Raw genomic sequence first — 20,188 nt, forward strand, 5'->3', positions numbered from 1 at the left:
TAGATTCCTAGTCAGCCTAGCACTTATCTTCAAAAATACTAGCCCATGTCTAATTACAGAACAATAAATCTTTCTGTTAACTGCTGTTGTTAACCTGTAGTTTAGACAGTTGTCAGTTGCAGTTTTGTTTGTCTCAGGAAACCTTTTCTTTAACCCATCCTACATGCTTTTCTCAATTTCCTTTCCCTAGCTTAGCTATACTGAGGCCAGCCATTCATGTTATATGCAACAAGAGTTGCTTTACCCAAAGCACTGCTTTATTCCTATATGCCTGGGACTTTAATGTTGATGATAGGGTGATAGTTTCTTTACATATTTGTGCCCCTCATAGAAAATATCAAGGAGGCCAAATGCTGCATTTTGTGGGTTCTTTACTCGTCTCCCTGTATTACCTCCTCTTCTGAGCTAAATCCCCTCCTTAACCACCTCTCACCACCCTGGCTCTTTTCTCACGTGGGTCTATTTTGCTGTGGCTTTCATGGATCTTCTGAACACATTTATGGGGTGCCTGGGTGGCACAGTCGGTTAAGTGTCCAACTCTTGGTTTTGGCGCAGGTCTTGATCTCAGGGTTGTAATCCCAGGATCGTGAGATTGAGCCCCACGTTGGGCTCCGAGGTCTGCAGGGGTTCTGCTTGGGATTCTGTCTTGCCCTCTGCCCCTCCTCCCCCACACCCACCCTCCCTCTCTCTCTCTTTCTAATAAATTTTTTTTAAAAAGTAATAATACACATTTATTATCCTATCAGTCCCTACCAAACTTCTTAACCTATTTTTGTTGTCAAAATTGGCCTTTCCTAGATTAGGCCTAATTTTGGTTCTTGTAAACTAAGAAACTAGGCAGAAAGACCCTAAGAGGCCAAAATACAGTCAGTCAAAGAGTTATTCTGCTGTCCTTTTCTTTTTGGGCTAGATAATATAATGCAACCTTCAAATATTGCCCAAATTGATTTTAGTCCTCTGCTCATGATATCTCTCTTTTCTATTCTCCTCATCCCAATTAGAGATAGATACAGAGGATTTTGCCCTCAACCAGTGAAGATATTTCTGGTCTTTTGTTTTTTTTAAACTTAATCTGCCACAGAAATGATTAAGAATAATAATCACATGTATCCCTCTTATTTCACCTGAGGCATGACTCAATCTCTTATTTTCCAGAAGTAATATTAAAAAGACAAATTGGTACAATTTTCCCAATAAGGATGTACAGTTATTACATATAATTGCAGTGTTGTAAAAATTTGTCTTTTTGAGAAGGATGCACACACATTTTTTTGTGATTTACTTGAAGCATGAGTTAACATTCACAGTTGGATATTTCTTTTTCCTAAAACTGAAGGGGAAATTTTTTTTAAGTATGTGGAAAGTAATAGGAAGCTTCAGTTTAAAAGAGGAATTTTATCAGGTGTCTTTTACAGGACTGATTCTACAAGAAACACCATATTTCTTTTATCAGTAATAAAAATATTACTTAAAATAACTTCTAGTGGTGCAAGAAAATATTATTGTCTCTTGTTACCTATACTCAGGTTTATAAATGTGCTCTATTATACACTTGTTTTGTGTTTTGTTACAGATTTACAGGAAGTTGCAGTTAGTGTTCAGGGAAGTCACACATACCCCTCACTATTCCTCCTACAATGTTAGTATCTTCTATAATTATAATTATAATATCCGGACCATGAAATTGACATTGGTACACCACAGAGCTTATTTATATTTCACTAGTTACACATGTACTCATTTGTGTGTATCTGTATATAGGTTTGTGTGTTTATGTATATAGTCCCATACAATTCTGTCACATGTAGAATGTGTAACTACCACTACAGTCAAGATGGAAAACCTTTCCACACAGAACTGCCTTTTGCTACCTCTTTGTAGCCCCTGTCTTCTCCATCCCTGAGTTCTAAGTAATTAATACTCTTTGAAGAATCATACAGTATGTAACCTTTTGAAGTTGGCTTTTTCCACTTAGCGTAATTCCCTTGAGGTCCACTTAAGTCACTGAGTGTATCAACTTTGTTCTTTATTATTGCTGAGTAGTATTCCATGGTATGGATGTATCACAGTGTAACCATTGAAGAACATTGGGATTGTTTCCAGTTTGGGGCTCTTACAAAAAAACCTGCTATGAACATTCATAGACCATTTTTGCATGAACATAAATTTTCATCTTACTGGGATAAAAGCCCAAGAAATTGCTGTGTTGTATTAGTACATTTTTTGTTTTAAGAGAAACTGCTGAACTCTTTTCCAGGGTGGCTATACTATTTTACTTTCCCACCAGTGATGTGTGAATGATTTGATTTCTCCACATCCTCACTATCCTTTGGTGTTATCACTGTTTTTCATTTTAGCATTTAGCCATCACCTACATGATAGATGTATAGTGATGTCTGATTATGCTTTTAATTTTGATTTTCCTAATGGCTATAATGTTGAATATCTTCTCATTTTGTTTATTTGTGTCTGTATATCCTCTTCAGTGAAATGTCTGTTCATATATTCTGCCCAGTTTTTTAAAAGTTTTTTATTAATGTAAGTTATCTCCACACCCAGTGTGGGGCTTGAACTCAATGACCCCGAGTTCAAGAGTCACACACTCTTCCAACTGAGCCAGCCAGGCATCCCTAAGATTTTTTTCTTTTTTTTTTTTTTTTAGTAATCTCTGCACCCAACATGGGGCTTGAAATCACAACCCTGAGATCAAGAGTTGCATGCTCTACTGACTGAGCCATCTTCTGCCCACGTTTTAACGGGATTCTTTGTTCTTCCACTTTTGAGTTTTGAGAGTTCTTTGTATATTCTAGATAAATGCCCTTTGCTGGCTATGTGGTTTGCAAATATTTTCTCTTAGTCTGTAATTTGTCTTTTTAGCCTCTTAACAGGGTCTTTCACTGAGCAACAGTTTTTAGTTTTGAGAACATCTAATTTATGGCTCATATTTCCTTTTGTGAAGTATACTTTTTGGTCTCAAGTCTTAAGGCCTCTTTGCCTAGTTCTAGGTCCCAAAGATTTTCTGTTTTTTTTCCTAAAATGTCTGTGGTTTTATGTTTTACATTTAAAGCTTTGATCAGTCTTGAGTTAACTTTTATTTAAGGGGTGAAGTTTAGTTTCAGATTCATTGATTCATCTTTTTGTCTATAGGAGCCTAGTTTGTCCAGCAATGTTTGTTGAAAAGATTATCCTTCCCCCCCATTGAACTGCTTTTATACCTTTGTCAAAAACCCATTGGACATATTTGTGTGGGTCTATTTTTGGTTTCTCTCTTTTGATCCATTAACCTGTGTGTATTCATTTACCAATACCACACTGTCTTGATTACTGTAGCTATAGAGAAAGCTTTAATTGTGAAAGAGTGAGTTCTCTCATTTTCTTTTTTTTATTGTTTTAGCTATTCTATTTCCTTTGCCTTTCCATAAAAATTTTAAAGTAAGCTTGTCTATGTCTATAAAACACCTTGCTAAGATTTTAATAGGAATTGCATTAAACCTATACATCAGTTTGGGGGCACCTGGGTGGGTCAGTTGGTTAAGTGTCTGACTCTTGATCTCAGCTCAGGTCTTGATCTCAGGATCATGAGTTCAAGCCCCATGTTGGGCTCCACACTTGGGCATGGAGCCTACTTTAAAAACAAAACAAAAAAACAAAAAAACCCACAAACACCTATATATCAATTTGGAGAGAATTGATATCTTTACTATGTCAAGTCTTCCAGTCAGTGAACGTGGTGAGTCTTTCTAATTTATTTAGGTCTGACTTCTTTCATCAGCATTTTGTAATTTTCAATGGATCCTGCATGTTTTGTTAGATTTATACCTCAATATTTCATTTTCTTTGAAAATGTCATAAAATGGTATTGTTTTTAGTTTTGGTTTCCACATATTTTGCTATTAGATATGGAAGTGCATTTAGTTTTTTGTGTGTTGATCTTGTAACCTGTGACCTTGTTGAACTTGCTAGTGTGTAAGAGTTTTTTGTAGATTCTGTCTGGTTTTCTACATAAATATTCATATCATTTGTAAATAGAGACAGTTTATTTCTTTTCAACCTGTATGTCTTATTTCTTTTTCTTACCTGATTGTTCTGGCTAAGGCTTACAGTACTGTATTGAATAAGAGTGGTGAGAGTGGACATCTCACCTATTCCTAATCTTAGGGAGGTAGCATTCAGTTTTTTACCATTAAGTATAATGTTAGCTGTACATTTTTGGTAAATAGTGTTTTTCAAGTTGAGGAAGTTCTTTATTTCTAGTTTGCTGAGTGTTTTTGTCATGAATGGGTATTTTGGGTTTTGTCGCATGCTTTTTCTGTGTCTCATTTGATAAGACCATATGAATTTTCTTCTTTGGCCTATTGATATTGTGGGTTACATGGACTGATTTTTTTAAAATGTTGAACCAGTCCTGTACTATATCTGCTTGATCACTTGATTGTGGTGTGTAATTCTTTTCATACATTGTTGGAGTCAATTTACTAATACTTTGTTGAGGATTTTACATCTAAGTTTATGGTCTGCAGTTTTCTTTTTTTATACTGTCTTTGTCTGGTTCTGGTATCAGGTTAATGCTCCCCTCATAAAATTAATTGGAACATGTTCCCTCTTCTCTTTCTTGAAGGATTTGTGTAAAATTAGTTTCCGTTCTTTAAATATTTGATAAAATTGTCCAGTGGAACCATCAAGACTTGGAGAGTTCCATTTCATGATCTTTTTAATTACAAATTCAATTCCTTTCATGATTGTAGAACTATTCGGGTTATCATTTGAGTTTTTGTGCTTTGTAGTTTTTAAGGAATTGGTTCATTTCTTCTAAGTGGTGAATCCATGAGCATTATGAACAGTATTATGAAATTATTCATGGTTTTTTAAATTTTCCTTTCAATTTGCTAGTATTTTGTTGAGAATTTTTGCATCCGTGTTCATCAGGGATATTGGTGTGTAATTTTCCTTTTTAGTGGGGTCTCTGCTTTTGGAATCAAGGTAATGCTGGCCTTATAGAATGAGTTTTCCTTCCATTTCTATTTCTTGGAACAGTTTCAGAAGAATAGGTATATTAACTCTTCTTTAAATGTTTGGTAGAATTCCCCTGGGAAGCCATCTGGCCCTGGACTCTTGTTTGTTGGGAGAATTTTGATTACTGCTTCAATTTCCTTGCTGGTTATGGGTCTGCTCAGGTTTTCTATTTCTTCCTGTTTCTGTTTTGGTAGTTTATACATCTCTAGGAATGCATCCATTTCTTCCAGATTGCCTAATTTGTTGCCATATAGTTGCTCATAATATGTTCTTATAATTGTTTGTATTCCTTTGGTGTTGGTTATGATCTCTCCTCTTTCATTCATGATTTTATTTATTTGGGTCCTTTCTTTTTTCTTTTTGGTAAGTCTCACCAGGGGTTTATCAATGTTATTAATTCTTTCAAAGAACCAGCTCCTAGTTTTGTTGATCTGTTCTACTGTTTGTTTGTTTTTTCTATATCATTTATTTCTGCTTGAGTCTTTATTATTTCTCTTCTCCTGCTGGGTTTTAGGCTTTATTTGCTCTTCTTTTTCCAGCTCCTGTAGGTGTAAGGTTAGGTCGTGCATTTGAGACTATTCTTGCTTCTTGAGGAAGGCCTGTATTGCTATATACTTTCTTCTTATGTCTGCCTTTGCTGCATCCCAAAGGTTTTGGACTTTCAATTTGTTGTCATTTTCATTTGCTTCTGTGTAGTTTTTTATTTCTTCTTTAATTTAACATCCTACTAATTTCTTTAGTAGGATGTTCTTTAACCTCCATTATTTGCAGTCTTCCCTAATTTTTTCTTGTGGTTGACTTCAAATTTCGTAGTATTATGGTCTGAAAATATGCATGGTATGATCTCAGTCTTTTTGTACTGATTGAGGCTCGATTTGTGACTCAGTATATGATCTATCCTGGAGAATGTTCCATGTGCACTAGAAAAGAATGTGGATTCTGCTGCTTTAGGATGAAATGTTCTGAATATATCTGTTAAGTCCATGTGGTTCAGTGTGTGATTCAAAGCCATTGTTTCCTTGTTGATCTTCTGCTTAGATAATCAGTCCATTGCTGTGAGTGGGGTGTTAAAGTCCCCTACTCTTATTGTATTATTATCAATGAGTTTCTTTAAGTTTGTTATTAATTGATTTATATATTTGGCTGCTCCCAAGTTGGGGGCATAAATATTTACAATTGTTAGATCTTCTTGTTGAATAGACCCCTTTATTATGATATAGTGCCCTTCTTCATCTCTTAGTACAGTCTTTCATTTAAAATCTAGTTTGTCTGATATAAGTATGGCTACTCCAGCTTTCTTTTGATGTCCATTAGCATGATAGATGGTTCTCCTCCCCCTCATTTTCAATCTGGAGGTGTCTTTGGGTCTAAAATGAGTCTCTTGTGAGCAGCATATCAATGGGTCTTTTTTTTTTTAATCCATTCTGATACCCTATGTGTTTTGATTAGAGCATTTAGTCCATTTACATTCACAGTAATGAGTGATAGATATGAATTTAGTGCCATTGTATTACCTGTAAAGTCGCTATTCCTGTAGATTGTCTCTGTTTCTTCCTAGTCTTTGTTGATTGTGGTCCCTCTTTCCCACTCAAAGGGTCTCCTTTAATATTTCTTGCAGAAATATTAGTGTGTTCACTAATGGTTTAGTGTTCATGAACTCCTTTAGTTTTTGCTTGTCCTGTAAACTCTTTATCTCTCCTTCTATTCTGAATGACAGCCTTGTTGGATAACATATTTTTGGCTGCATATGTTTCCCATTCAGCATGTTGAATGTATCATGCCACTGTCTTCTGGCCTCCCAAATTTCTGTGGACATGTCTGCTGCTAACCTTATGTCTACCCTTGTAGGTTAAAGACCTTTTATTGCTAGCTGCTTTCAGAATTCTCTCTTTATCTTTTGTATTTTGCAGGTTTCACTATGATATGTCTTGGTGTTGACCTGTTTTTGTTGATTTTGAGGGGAGTTCTCTGTGCCTCTTGGACTTGAATGCCTACCTGATTCCTTCTGCAGAGTAGGGAAGTTCTCAGCTATAATTTGTTCAAATAAACCTTCTGCTCCTTTTTCCCACTCTTCCTCTTCTGGGACTCTTATGATATGGATATTATTGTGCTTTGTGAAATCGATGAGTTCCCTGAGTCTATATTTGTGATCTACTGGTTTTCTTTCCCTCTTCTTTTCAGCTTTTTTATGTTCCATAATTTTTTCTTCTATATCACCTATTTGTTCCTCTGCTTCTTCCATTCCTGTTGTGATTACATCCAGTCAGTTCTGCATCTCAGTTAAGCATTTTTTATTTCAGCCTGACCAGTTTTTAGGTCTTTTATCTCTGCAGCAAGGGTGTCTCTGGTGTTTTCTATGCTTTTTTTCAAACCCATAATATTCTTATGACTCTTGTTCTGAATTCTTGTTCAGATATATTGCTTATATCTGTTTTGAGTAAATCCCTGGCTGTGGTTTCTTCTTGATCTTTCTTTTGGGAAAAATTCCTCCATCTTGTCATTTTGTCTAGGTTTCTGTCTTTTGTGTGTTATGAAAGTTTGTTCTTATTCTGCTCTTGAGAGTATTGGCATATTAAGAAGGGGTCCTACACTGTCTAGGGCCTGGCGCTTCAGGAAGTGTTTCTGGTGTATGCTCTTATGCTCTGTGCACTCTGCTGTTGTGTTTTGGCTGTAAGGGTTCCTCTTTGCTCTCAGTGGGGAGTGTTTGGACCTTTAAGTGTGCTTTGATTTATTTGTTAAAATAAGCCTGCCACATCGGGGCACCTGGGTGGCTCAGTTGATAAGCGTCTGCCTTCGGCTCAGGTCATGATCCCAGGGTCCTGGGATTGAGCCCCACATTGGGCTCCCTGCTCGGCGGGAAGCCTGCTTCTCCCTCTCCCACTTCCCCTGCTTGTGTTCCCTCTCTCGCTGTGTCTCTCTCTGTCAAATAAATAAATAAAATTAAAAAAAAAAAATAATAAGCCTGCCACGTTCTCTCCCTCTAATTGTGCAGATTGTTCTCTTAATCCTCAGATCAATTTCCTAGGTATTCAAAATAATTGGATGTTGATCTAGCTGTGTCCGAGGGACAAGGCAAGCCCAGAGTCCCCCTACTGCTCCACTGTCTTAACTCAATTCTCTATTTTTTTTCCTTTAATGCTTGCAAGATCTGTAGAAATAAGATCTTTTTTTGTTACTGGTAGTACTGATTTGTGCCTTCTCACTTTATGTTTGTCAGTCTTACTAGAAATTTATCAGTTTTTTAAAACCTCAGCTCTTGTTTCATTGATTTTTTTTCTGTCATTGATTTATGATCTTATTTTTATTATTCCCTTCTGCTTGTTTTGGGTTTATTTTGCTCTTCTTTTTCTAGGTTTCTGAAGTAAGAACTTAGATTTTTAAATTGAGATCTTTGCTCTTTCCTAACATGAGCATTTACTGCTATAAATTTCCCTCTCAGCACTGCTTTAACTGAATCCTACAACATTTGACATGCTATATTTTCATTCTCGTTTATCTCCGTATTTCTCTTTTTCTTTTGAGACTTCCTTACTGACTCATGGGTTATTTACAAATACGTAGTTTAATTTCTAACTGGTTTGAAGATTTTCCTGCTGTATTTTTGTTATTGATTTCTACTTTTGTTTCATTATAGTCATACATGCACTAGGTATTATTTCAATTCTTTTATTTAATATTTAAATTTGTTGAGATTTTTGTTTGTTTTTTTTGTTGTTGTTGTTGTTTGACCCAGGCTATGGTATACGGCAATGAATGTTTTTGGGTTTTTTTTGTTGTTGTTGTTTTTTAAGATTTACTTATTGGAGAGAGAGAGTGCACTTGCAAGTTGGAGGAGAGGCAGAGGGAGAGACTCTTTCAGGCAGACTCCACACTGAGCATGTAGCCTAACACAGGGCTCAGTGCCACAGCCCATGAGATCATGACCTGAGCTGAAGCCAAGAGTCGGATGCTTAGCCAGCTGAGCCACCCAGGGGCCCCTGCAATGAAGGTTTCACGGGTGCTTGAAAAGTATTTGTATTTTCCTTTCTTAGGCAGAGTGTTCTATAGGTGTCATTTAGATCTTATTGGTTGATGGCATTATTCAGTTCTTTTATATCTTTGCTGATTTTTTTGATCTAATACTTCTACCACTTGTGCCAGAGTGACGTATTGAAATCCCCAGCTATATGTGTGGTTTTATCGCTCTCCTTTTAGCTTTATCAGTTTTTGTGTTATGTATTTTGAAGCTCTCTTGTTTAGTGCATCCACATTTAAGGATCACCATATTTTTTTCTTGGTGAATTGGTCATTTTATTATTATGTAACGTTCCTCTTGGTCTTTAATAATTTTTTTTTGCTCTGAAGTCCAATATTAATATAATCACTTTTTTAAAAAAATGTTTGCATGATACAACTCTCTGTTTCATTTTGTTTGAAGTGGGTTTCTTGTAGGCAGCATATAGTTGGGTCCAGTCTATGACTCTCTGTCTTTGAACTGGTGGATTTAGACCATTTATAAAACTTAAAATAATTATTGACATCTTAGGGTTTATGGGCCCAGACTATTTTTTACTCATAGAATGCATTATATATCCTTATTCATTCAGCAGTAACCACAAAACATAAGTCAGATTCCTTCCTTCCATCCTTCTTTCCTTCCTGTCTTCCTTCCATCCATCCTTCAGAGCTTCTCACAGCATGACAACTGGGTCCTGAGAGAAGCATTTCCAAAATGTAAGCATTTCAGGAGGCCCATGTGGAAACTGTAAGCCTTCTAAAGACTTAGCCTCAGGTCTTAAGTTCTAGAAAGTCACTTCTGCCACATTCTTTTGGTCACAGGCCCAACCCAAATGTAGTGTGGGAGGCGACTACACAAGAGCAGGATCACTGAAGGCCTTCTTAGAGTCTGGCTACCACTATCACTCATTCATATGCTAGAGTTGAAATCAGAGTCATGGGTATAACTCAGACCGTATCAACTAGCTAGTCACTCTGAGACTCAACTTTCTCATTTGTAAATTGAGGAGCCTGCAGTAGATGACCACTTAGGTCCCTTCTGACTCTATGATTCTTCATTTGTTTCTCAGAGTGTCTTTGTATCTTTTTTCCCCTGCCTTACTGAGGTATAGTTGACAGTCTAAAATTGTGTATATTTAAATTATGCAACTTGATGATTTGATAAATGTATACTTTGTGAAATATTGACCATAACCAGGCTACTTGACATATCCATCACCTTACATAGTTACCATTTTCTTTCTCTTCAGATGGATTTCTTAACGTGTTTATTAGCATATTACTATTTTACCTCTGTGTAAAAGGAGACTTAAGCATTGTTACAGTAATCTCTGAACTACTCTAAAGCTCAGTTTGGCAAACTAATGCAGTTACCATTGGTTCCAGAGGTAGCCAATATCCAATATTAGAGTGCCTATAGATTATTTTAGCTATAGTGAATGGATCATTAAAGAAGCTAGAAATCTTATCTCAATTGAGCAGTAGCAAAGCAACTTAACATTGGCCAGATTATTTCACAGAACTCTTCTTTCTGAAAAAAATGAAAATCTGCCAATTAGGGCTTTTCCCTTCCAACTTATATACATTTGATTATAAAGGTAATCGATCAGATTTTAGTTTGTAATTTATCTATTGTTATAAATTGAGCCTTGCTAAGCCTACCCAAACTTCCATTTTACCTGAATAACTTTCCCCCCAAAAAATCATAACTTGTTTTAAAAATAGTAAGACGTGAGTAGGACCACATCCTGTTGTGTTACCTAAGGTTCCTTGTACCTCCCAGTCTGTGCCAAGATCCTGACTTAAACTCAGTCTTGTCGTAGTCAGCATTAGAATAAACTGAGAGTTTATTCAGATATTTTAGACAGAGTCCCCATTCATTTGAGTGACTCCTTCCCAAGGGAAACACTTTGAAAGATAATACTCATTTACTTTAGTTCAGGTATTTTGAGGGGTTTCTTTACTATATACTCACACGTTATATATGGTCTTTTAAAATTATCCCTGACAGTTGTAATTCACTGTTATGAGGTAAAGTATATGTGGTTTATGGATTTCACATCATAGTCATCAATGTACTGTATGCCTTTGGCTCCCAGTGGCATAGTCTTCTTGAAGCTGTGTCAAATGTTTATTTTCATGTTTATGCTCCTATACTGGAATGGGGGACAGAAACCTTCTTTTATTCATCTTTGCATCCCCTGTACCTGGCATCCCATAGATACACAGTAACCTTATTGAATGAATTGGGGCTGGTATATGGGAGAGACTGATCTTTGGCCCTAATTACATCATAGTCCTGTATTGATAGATTAAATGAGGATTCTTGCTCTATGATGGATAGAATAATAATGAATGGAAGTTATTTTGGGCAGCATTGCTTAAAATTCATTTCATTGACAATACTAAAGCTTTCAAAAAACTTTTTACAAGTATACATTTTGACTTACCATGCTTTTGATCTTACTCTTTGTATTCATTTCATCTTGTTTAATTCCTATAAGCTATTCTCAAGGGAGGTTCATAAGGAAGAAATACGAATCCTGTATCCAGTGAAATGTGCCTCTCACTGATTTTTCACATGTATGCATACTAACCAGATACATAAAAATAATACATAAAAACAGTGATTAAATATCTAGGTATAGTATGATTAGCAGTGAAGTAAAGTCATGATCCTGTGTCTAAAGTTTTCATCCAGTGTCTTGTTAGTAAAAGAAGTTCAACAGTGGGTTTTCACCTGAGAAAATAGATGTGGATAGAGAGCATCCTTGTGTATTATGATTCTGATTTTTTTTTTTTTACAGTGTGAGTTATTACAAAACTATTAGGGAAAGGAAGAACGTACTGGGACTTACTAAAGTTTCTATTAAAATATAATACGATTACCATTAAGTTATGTCTTTCCTTTTTATTTTATGTGAGCTAAGGTAATAAAGCTTATTAGTAAAAGTTCGGAATTTATACCCATTTAACCAAAGGTATTCAACCAAACACTATGGAGATAAATGTTTAAATGATCTTTGTGTCTCTGAGAATAGTTTAAGGAGATAAAGCTTCCTACCACCTTAGGAAAAAGACTGATTTGAGGGACAACATCTGACACTAATTTATTTACCCTCCTACTGATTGGTTTCTCAGTGATTGATTTGATTTTTTCTTTTATGTTTTGATATTTTACAGTTCAGCTTTGAATGATGTATTTTAAGTCCAGAAATACCATCCAGAATAAATATTCTTGGGTTTAATTTTGTTGTGTCTGTCTTCAGGAGGAATAGGCAGAAGTTAGATTCAGATGGGTGCCAGGCTGGTAATTTGGCTCAAAGTGCATGGGGAGAATAATCTCTCTCCTAAAATGAAGCACAAGGATAAGTAATAACTTTTTATGCATGATAAGCATCAAAAATATGAACCTGCTGGTCTTTGCTTTTCATTTTTCTTTACCTCTGTCTTTCAGTGAGAACCTCCTGCAGTGTGCACACGATGTGATCAATAACTCAATAACTTTTTTCATGCAGTAATTATCTCCGTGTGATATTATCTGAACACTGTTTTTCTTTATTACTCAGAAGATGCAGGAGATATTTATATAACCAGCTGATCTCATTTTGGATAAAGGTGCTTTGTGACAGCAGGAAAAATAGTTTATTTTAAATAGCCTTTTTAAATAAATGCTCTATGAAAAGCTTTTCCAGTTAATTTTCACTTAGCATGAGAGGGTGATTACCAAACGATTTAAAACTTGTACTTTGAATATTTAACAGTATGATAGTCATTCTTTCTAACTTCTAATAATCACAATTTAAATTAAAATATCGAACTTTTTTTTTCAGATTTCATACATTCCTATTTGAATTTTTTTGTGTGTGTGAGGAATTCTTAATCTCAGGAAACAAACTGAGGGTTGCTGGAGTGGTAGGGGGTGGGAGGGATGGGGTGGCTGGGTGATACTCAAACTACTTTTAAAAAATATTGAACTACTTAACATACCTGTAATTTTTTCCTGATTCCTCTAACTCATTTTAGATATTTACAGAGGGGTGAGCTAAACACATAAGTTCTACTATCTCTGCTTGTCTCACGGAGATTTTCATTATAGGCAGAGATCCTGCAAGAGTCCCGGATGATGATCCCAGATTGCCAGCGCAGGTTGGAAGCAGCACATACTGATCTTCTGCAGTTATTAGTAAGTAAATTTTTCTCTGTGTTCTGTTTAAATGTTCTTTCAGTCTAATACATGGAAGGCCAAAATCTTAAGTATTCAACACTGTAAACTAGTTAGGGACATATTTTGTTCACTTGCCCTGTGTATCAGTATATTTTAAAATAATTAATAGAGATTAAATTGTGTTTTAATTAACCTCCAGTAGAAGTACTATAACCAGCATGTTTATTCTGTTTATTTAAACTTAGTTAATTAAATATATTTGAGTTATTATGGTAGATATTCAGAACACTGACATTGTCCAGCAGTATCTTGAAATATTTAGTATTTATACATAAAGATCTTTTTTTGGCACATTAAAGATAAGTAGACTATTTAAAATTTTAAAAGATCCAAATGTTTCAGATGAATTTGGGCCCTTATGAAAAGGATCTGGAATTCTTTTAGAGTCAAACTTTACTCAGTTTGAGAGGAAAAAACACCTTGTCATATAGGCAGTCCTTTCATATTTACTTAGAGCTGGATAACACTGTTACCGTACTTGCTAATAAAATGCCTTGTGATACAGTGGCAGAATCATTTTATAAAAGATTCTAAAAACAATTAAAAGTCCTCTTATATCTTTCTTAACAGAGATAACTGCATAATACTATATTCAAGCCAGTTGTTCTTGCTGTTTGATGGTAATTTGATGGATTCTAACATTTCCTTTACTAATCTCATTTTATGTTTCTGTTTCTTGAGCTAATATTAACTAGCTACTAGCTGTCTCATGATTCATAGTTGTGCCTTCTATAACAAAAATCTTGTGAGGCTTTCTCAGGATGATTATATGTATTCTTTGAAAAAGAATGACATTTGTTTTCCCACCAAAATAATATTAGGACTATATCTGTAAGAAAAAACAAAGAGAGATGTGTTCACATTTTACTTGAATTTTGACACAGAACTCCATATTTAGATATAGGAACCTTTTAAAGTCAGGATAACTCTCCTTCAAAACCAAAAATAAAGCTGTGGTTTTGAAATAAAAGATAGAAATAATTACTGTATTAAAATACTGAGACAGCGCACCATTTTTATTTCCTGACAGCTTAAACGCTTTTTTCTCTCATGAATCTAGTAGCTGAAAAGGTAATAGAAATTGCTTGAAAAAAATAATACTGTCTTTGGATGATGTATTTGTGTGTATGGATGTATTCAACAATATTTGTACCCTCAAAGAGCTTACACTTAGTAACAGAGAACAGAGACATGTTTAGGTGTAATATAGAGGTTTAAGAAATTTTTGCCTATAGTCTGAGGTAAGCAAATTCTCACTCCTTTTGCTTTAAATTTTCATATTAAAGAAACACACATACTTTATTCCCTCTGCTCTGTAACTGTATATCTCCAGCTTTTATTGACCTGACACGAATAACTGATCATAGCTTTACTTACTTAAGTAAAAATCAAACAAAAGTTCATATGCAGAATAACTTAGATGATATTATTTCATTTATCTCTTAGCATAGTAGTATATTAGTAAGAGCTTCATGTATAAAGTATCAAGGAAAAACTCAGTCTTTAAATACAAAAAAATAAAAGATGTTAGCATTTTGTTTCCTTGTAGTATGATACATAATATTCATTAATAAGCAGACAGTTCAGTTTTCTGATTCAGAGATTGTACTTATCTCTGGTATGACACCACTAGCCATTTTTGTCATTGTGAGTAGTTGTAGGATTATTGTGGTCTGAATGTTATATATGTAACATTTTAGTAAAGCATCATTTTAAATTTTTAGTCCATTAATAATAATCCTTTTTGTATGGTGACATGTTGACAAAATGAGAATAAATTTTTTTTTCATTTTTCTGAGGTTTTTATTTACTTAATGCTAATAGCTTTAAATAACCCTGTCTTTCACTTATTCTGTGAGAATGCTATACAGTGAAACAAAACCTGTTATTTCTTCTCTTACCTATAAAGAAAGAACAAAACTGTGTGAAATTATACACTATTTAGATGAGGTTTGGAATCCTTTTTGTTATAATTTTTGAGCTCTTTATATTGGTTTGTAATATTTGAGTAAATAACAGCACTGAAGTTTGAGAAGGATAAATCTAATTTTTATTATATTTCATTTCAGGAGAGTGAAAAAGACTTGGAAGAAACTGAGGAATATAAGGAAGCACGTTTAGTATTGGATTCAGTGAAGTTAGAAGCCTGAAGTTTTTCTCTGCAGGGTGTTTTTTGCATTAAATCTTGGGATCCATTCCACAATTCATTATTTTTGACCACTGCTGTATGTTCAAGTAGTATGAGAATGTGATTCTTTTTATGCAGTTGCATATATTTTTCTTTGCCTAATTGAATGTGTCAAATAAATGAGTTCGTCTAATAAGATTGTTTATTTCATACTTTATGAAATATTTTTAATTAACCTTTTATCATTAAATCATAGACATTTTTGACAGAGAATTAAAATCTGTTAGGTTCTCTTTGAAGTCTAGGTATTTTGCTTTATAAGTCTGGATTGAATTAAAAATAGGATATCTTTATTTTTAGATAAAAATCCAAATTTTGAACAGTTTATTCTGAATAGAGTACAACTCCCTCAAAAGAAAGGAAGAACTTCTCTGTGAATAAGGCCTCACATATTTATCCCTTCACAGTGAAAGTCTAACATTTCCATTACTGTTAACTAATGGAAACATTTAAATCTTTTTCCAGAAAGATAGATCTGTACAAAAAACATCAATGATTTAGATCTTCAAATAAGATTCTTAAGAACAAAGAATTGAATTGTATTTTAAAGGAATAATAATGGTGTACTGGGAAATGTTTAACAGATCTTCAAAATGGAAAGGGAGCATCTTACTTCTGTGGTATAAATATTCCTGCCGTGACTAATTTCAAGCTACTAACATGACATCACTGAAGCCAAGGTTGGGAAGATATGAGCCAGCTCCAGCATACACGGTCCATAGCCAAACCTGGATAATCTTGATTGACTGGAAAAGATTATCATTTTATCACAAAGTATTTTTCCAATACAGTTGTAAACCAATTAATTACCTAGTCATTTGAGCTTATTTTCTTAAAAATACATGACGGCTCATTTAGTTTTCTTATATTTCTTGAAAATGTGTATAAGCCTTGTATAATCAGCCTACCATGAGCAGTGATCTAATGAACTAAAATACTAATAATAGCATTTAAACTTTAAAACTCATAATTGAAAAAATAACAAAATCTGAATTTTTGCTGCTATGAGATACATACTTACACGGTAATTCGTCTGATTTTGGAAGTCGCTAATGATCATTAGAAACCATAACATTTATTGAATCTGTCAAAAAGATCAGAGAAGAGAAAAATAATACTATTCTTTCCCGCTGTTATTTCTAAAGGGTACTTTGTTGTTTTAAAGCATAGAATCCATCATTTTTAAAATCTATACATGCAGAAAATTACTTCATCATAGAATAACATACACCAGAAGCACTTCTAAATTGAAATGTCATCCTCTTAAAACATATTACATGTCTTTTTTAAAGTATATGAGGTGGGGAGGGGCAGAGTGAGGAAATAAGACCATAATTACAATGTAAAACTTTTACTAAGGCTTGCTTAATTAGAGATTTGAGTAGCAGGAGAATTAAAACTCTAGATTATTTTGTCATTGGTATTAAGCACCAGAATAGGTTGGCTTCTTGGGGTGGGGGTGGCATATTTAGTTTTCCAAGTAAGATACCATTTAAAGAAAGTATTTTACCATTTTTTTAATGTAAAAAATCTCATTTCAGCCTTCTGCCAAATACATAAATATCATATATATTCAAAGCAAAAAATATTGGTCCCTCCAGAAAAAATTCTGAAAGGGAATTTTTATAGCCAGGACCCAAATCTTGGTTGTTAAAAAAAATTATTTTCTTGCCAAAAAGCCTAGGAAAGAAGAAATTAACAAGGTAGATGAAAATAAATGCACCTTTAGAGAATTGTTATCTCAATTATAGATTTCATACTGGATATCTCTCCAGACATGGATAAGAAGCAGCAAGAAGCTTCACATTCAGTGAAGGCTTATTCCTGGAGGTTTTTGACACATTCCACTTCTGTTTTCACGGCCAGCAAGAGGCACAGGAAGTTAAGAACAGTTGTAATTCATTCAGTGTTAGCTTTTTTTTAAGCTTTTAGTTAAAACCTTACATCTGTAGGATAATAGGTAGAATTTTCCAAAAGTAACGTTACCTTTTTCTCTCTCCAGTATCTGACCCCCAACCAACATGTAGCAGTTGCTCAGTAAATATTTGTAAAATAAGTGAAAAGCAAGAGGTGAAAACCTCTGGAGTCAGAGAAAGAATGCTATGAAGGATACAATCACATCACAAACACAATATTTTTACTCCAAACCTCAATAAGAAACATGTTTTCCGTAGTGACCCAGTACCTACTTTTGGAAGTCTCTATATACATGTTAAAACAGTAAGTATCTTTAATATGTACAATTCTCAGTTGTTTTTTATTGTTTTGTTTTTTTAACAATGATTATGACCACCTGCTTTTGGATTGTGAATAACACTACCCTAATACAATTATATAAAGTGCTTCTACTTAAAAGAATTGTCTCTTTGTCTTTCTCTATTTATGATACACAGTAATTGTTTATCCTATATATAAATAAGTAACAGTTTATAATACATATAAACTTGGGTCTCAGAGCAGTTGTCTCTGAATGTGTGCAGTTATACACATTGCAGGTATAAAGTGTCATTGTAACATGTAATCATTTAATATTTGTTAGGTGCCCTTAGTCCTTGCATAGACTAATAATGGCCTTCATCAAGGAAATAGGCAAAACAAAGACAGTGACAGAATCAGGTTGTAAACCCAACTTTTCCGTATTTTTCTGCATAGCAAAGGGCACATAATTTCTAAGGAAGTAAGAATGTGCATAGGATAAAGAAGTAGAAACATGTGGAATGAGTTAAAGTAACCAAATCCAATGAATGTCATTGAGAGCATTTCCAAGTTCTAGCATTTTCCCTTGGACATTCTTGGCTAGTGAAGACTCAGTCCTAGTAAATGAAAGCACTCCCCCAAAGTCCTGGGCAGGAGCTTTGTGGCTGGGCTTTTGAGACATTTATGTTTTGCGTGAGTGTTAACATTTCAAGAATGAGGCTGTCCTGTACCATAAGTTATGTACCATAACTTTGTACCATAAGTTATGTGAACAGTTCCTTGGGAAGGAATGGTACTTGTAGCAAGTTAAAAAAAAAAAAAAAATGCTAAAATAAACATGTATTTATATTATGAGTAATGAAAGCTAGTTAAAACAGTGTATTTTAATGTTCATTTAACATTTCTTGATTTTCTGGTCAGAAACATTCAAAGCCCAGTATTTAAAAATCGTCTCTATGCCTATACCTGTGCACTGAATCATTTCCAAATTGAGCAGTCAAACCTGGTTAATCTAAATTACTTTGCAAACTTCATTACATTACTTGGCTTTTTAAAAATCCTATCAAATTTAATAAGGACATATCCTACAGCTGGTTATCACTTAAATCTTACTATTTGGTCATTTAGATAAACCAAAGACAGATTAATCCTTTCTCTGACTGCAAGTTAGGGCCTTTAAATGTCAGTGTAAACTTGACATGTATATGAGCAAGAGCTGAAGAGCATTTGGCATTAAAGGGTTAATCAGATCATTTAGTCCTTGAGACTCTTTTGAGTGCTTTTAGCTGGAAAGAAATTGAATGGTTGAGAAATGGTGCACTATGAAACAAGTTATAAGTATTAGTGTACTTGAAATTTTGAAGAGTGCTTCATAAAAATCTATATTGCACTCCACTGTCCATCTTACTGCTCTTATAATACGAGAGGCCTTTGTTCATGTATTGGACTGTTGCACTGAAGGTATCATTAATTTACGAGACAGTAGATTAAAACCTTATATTTTGTTTCTTGCTTTGTGTTGACAGCTGGATAGTTGACAAGGTTCTTTTAAGGTCTTGGGAATATATGTCATAAGAGGTTAATATTTTTAATACACAAAGAGCCCTTTCAAATTAATAAAAAATCCCTAGTATAAAAAATAGATAAAGGATAGAAACACACAATTCATAAAAGAAGAAATACAAATGGATAGGTTTTTCTTTTTTTTTTTAAGGATTTTACTTATTTATTTGAGAGAGAGAATGACAGACGGAAGCATGAGAGGGAAGAGAGTCAGAGGGAGAAGCAGACCCCCTGCTGAGCAGGGAGCCCGATATGGGACTCGATCCTGGGACTCCAGGATCATGACCTGAGCCGAAGGCAGTCGCTTAACCAACTGAGCCACCCAGGCGCCCTGGATAGGTTTTTAAAAAATGTTTCACTTCAGTAATAATCAAATTCAGATCTTAAAAATAATGAAGCAGATTTTTAAAAAAATGAATACCTGTTGGCTTGGTGTGATAAAATATTGGCCAATGAGACTAGATAAAAGGATGAAATGAGAAAGAGTGAAAAAGATGCATCATTCTCACTATATGCAGTTGATAAGATATGTACCAGGTAAACTCAAGAGTCACCTGTAAGATAACTAGAAGGAATGAGGTAATTAACGTGGATAGCTGCAAAATTAATATATAGAATTGTTATGGATTGAATTATGTCTCCCCAAAAGATATGTTGAAATCCTAACCCCCAGTACCCAGGATGTGACCTTATTTAGAAATAGGGTCCTCACTGATGTAATTAGTTAAGGTGAGGTCATACTAGAATAAGGTAGGCCCTTAATCTATGACTGGTGTCCTAAAACAATGTGAAGACACAGAGGAACATAGATAGAGATTGGAATTAATTATGCAAGCCAAGAAACCCAGAGTGACACTAGAAGCTACAAAAAAGGCATGAAACATATTCTCTTAGATACGATTTCAGACTTCAGGCTTCCAGAACTGTGAAACAATAAATTTCTGTTGTTTTAAGTCACCCAGTTTGTGATACTTTGTTACAGCAGTCCTAAAAGACTAATACAT

General features: G+C 34.4%; 1 protein-coding gene across 1 annotated transcript in view; it reads left to right on the forward strand.

Moving 5' to 3' along the window:
* The window catches only part of TBCA (tubulin folding cofactor A), an 84,743-nt gene extending 69,182 nt beyond the window's left edge, over positions 1-15,561 (forward strand). Inside the window, exons 3-4 of the mRNA XM_036090137.2 lie at positions 13,109-13,195; positions 15,307-15,561. Coding sequence (XP_035946030.1) covers positions 13,109-13,195; positions 15,307-15,387 — 168 coding nt within the window. The 3' untranslated portion in view covers positions 15,388-15,561. The remainder of the gene's footprint in view (positions 1-13,108; positions 13,196-15,306) is intronic.
* Positions 15,562-20,188: the final 4,627 nt, after the last annotated feature.

This window comes from Halichoerus grypus, chromosome 2, assembly GCF_964656455.1.
Source record: "Halichoerus grypus chromosome 2, mHalGry1.hap1.1, whole genome shotgun sequence".
Lineage (NCBI taxonomy): Eukaryota > Metazoa > Chordata > Mammalia > Carnivora > Phocidae > Halichoerus > Halichoerus grypus.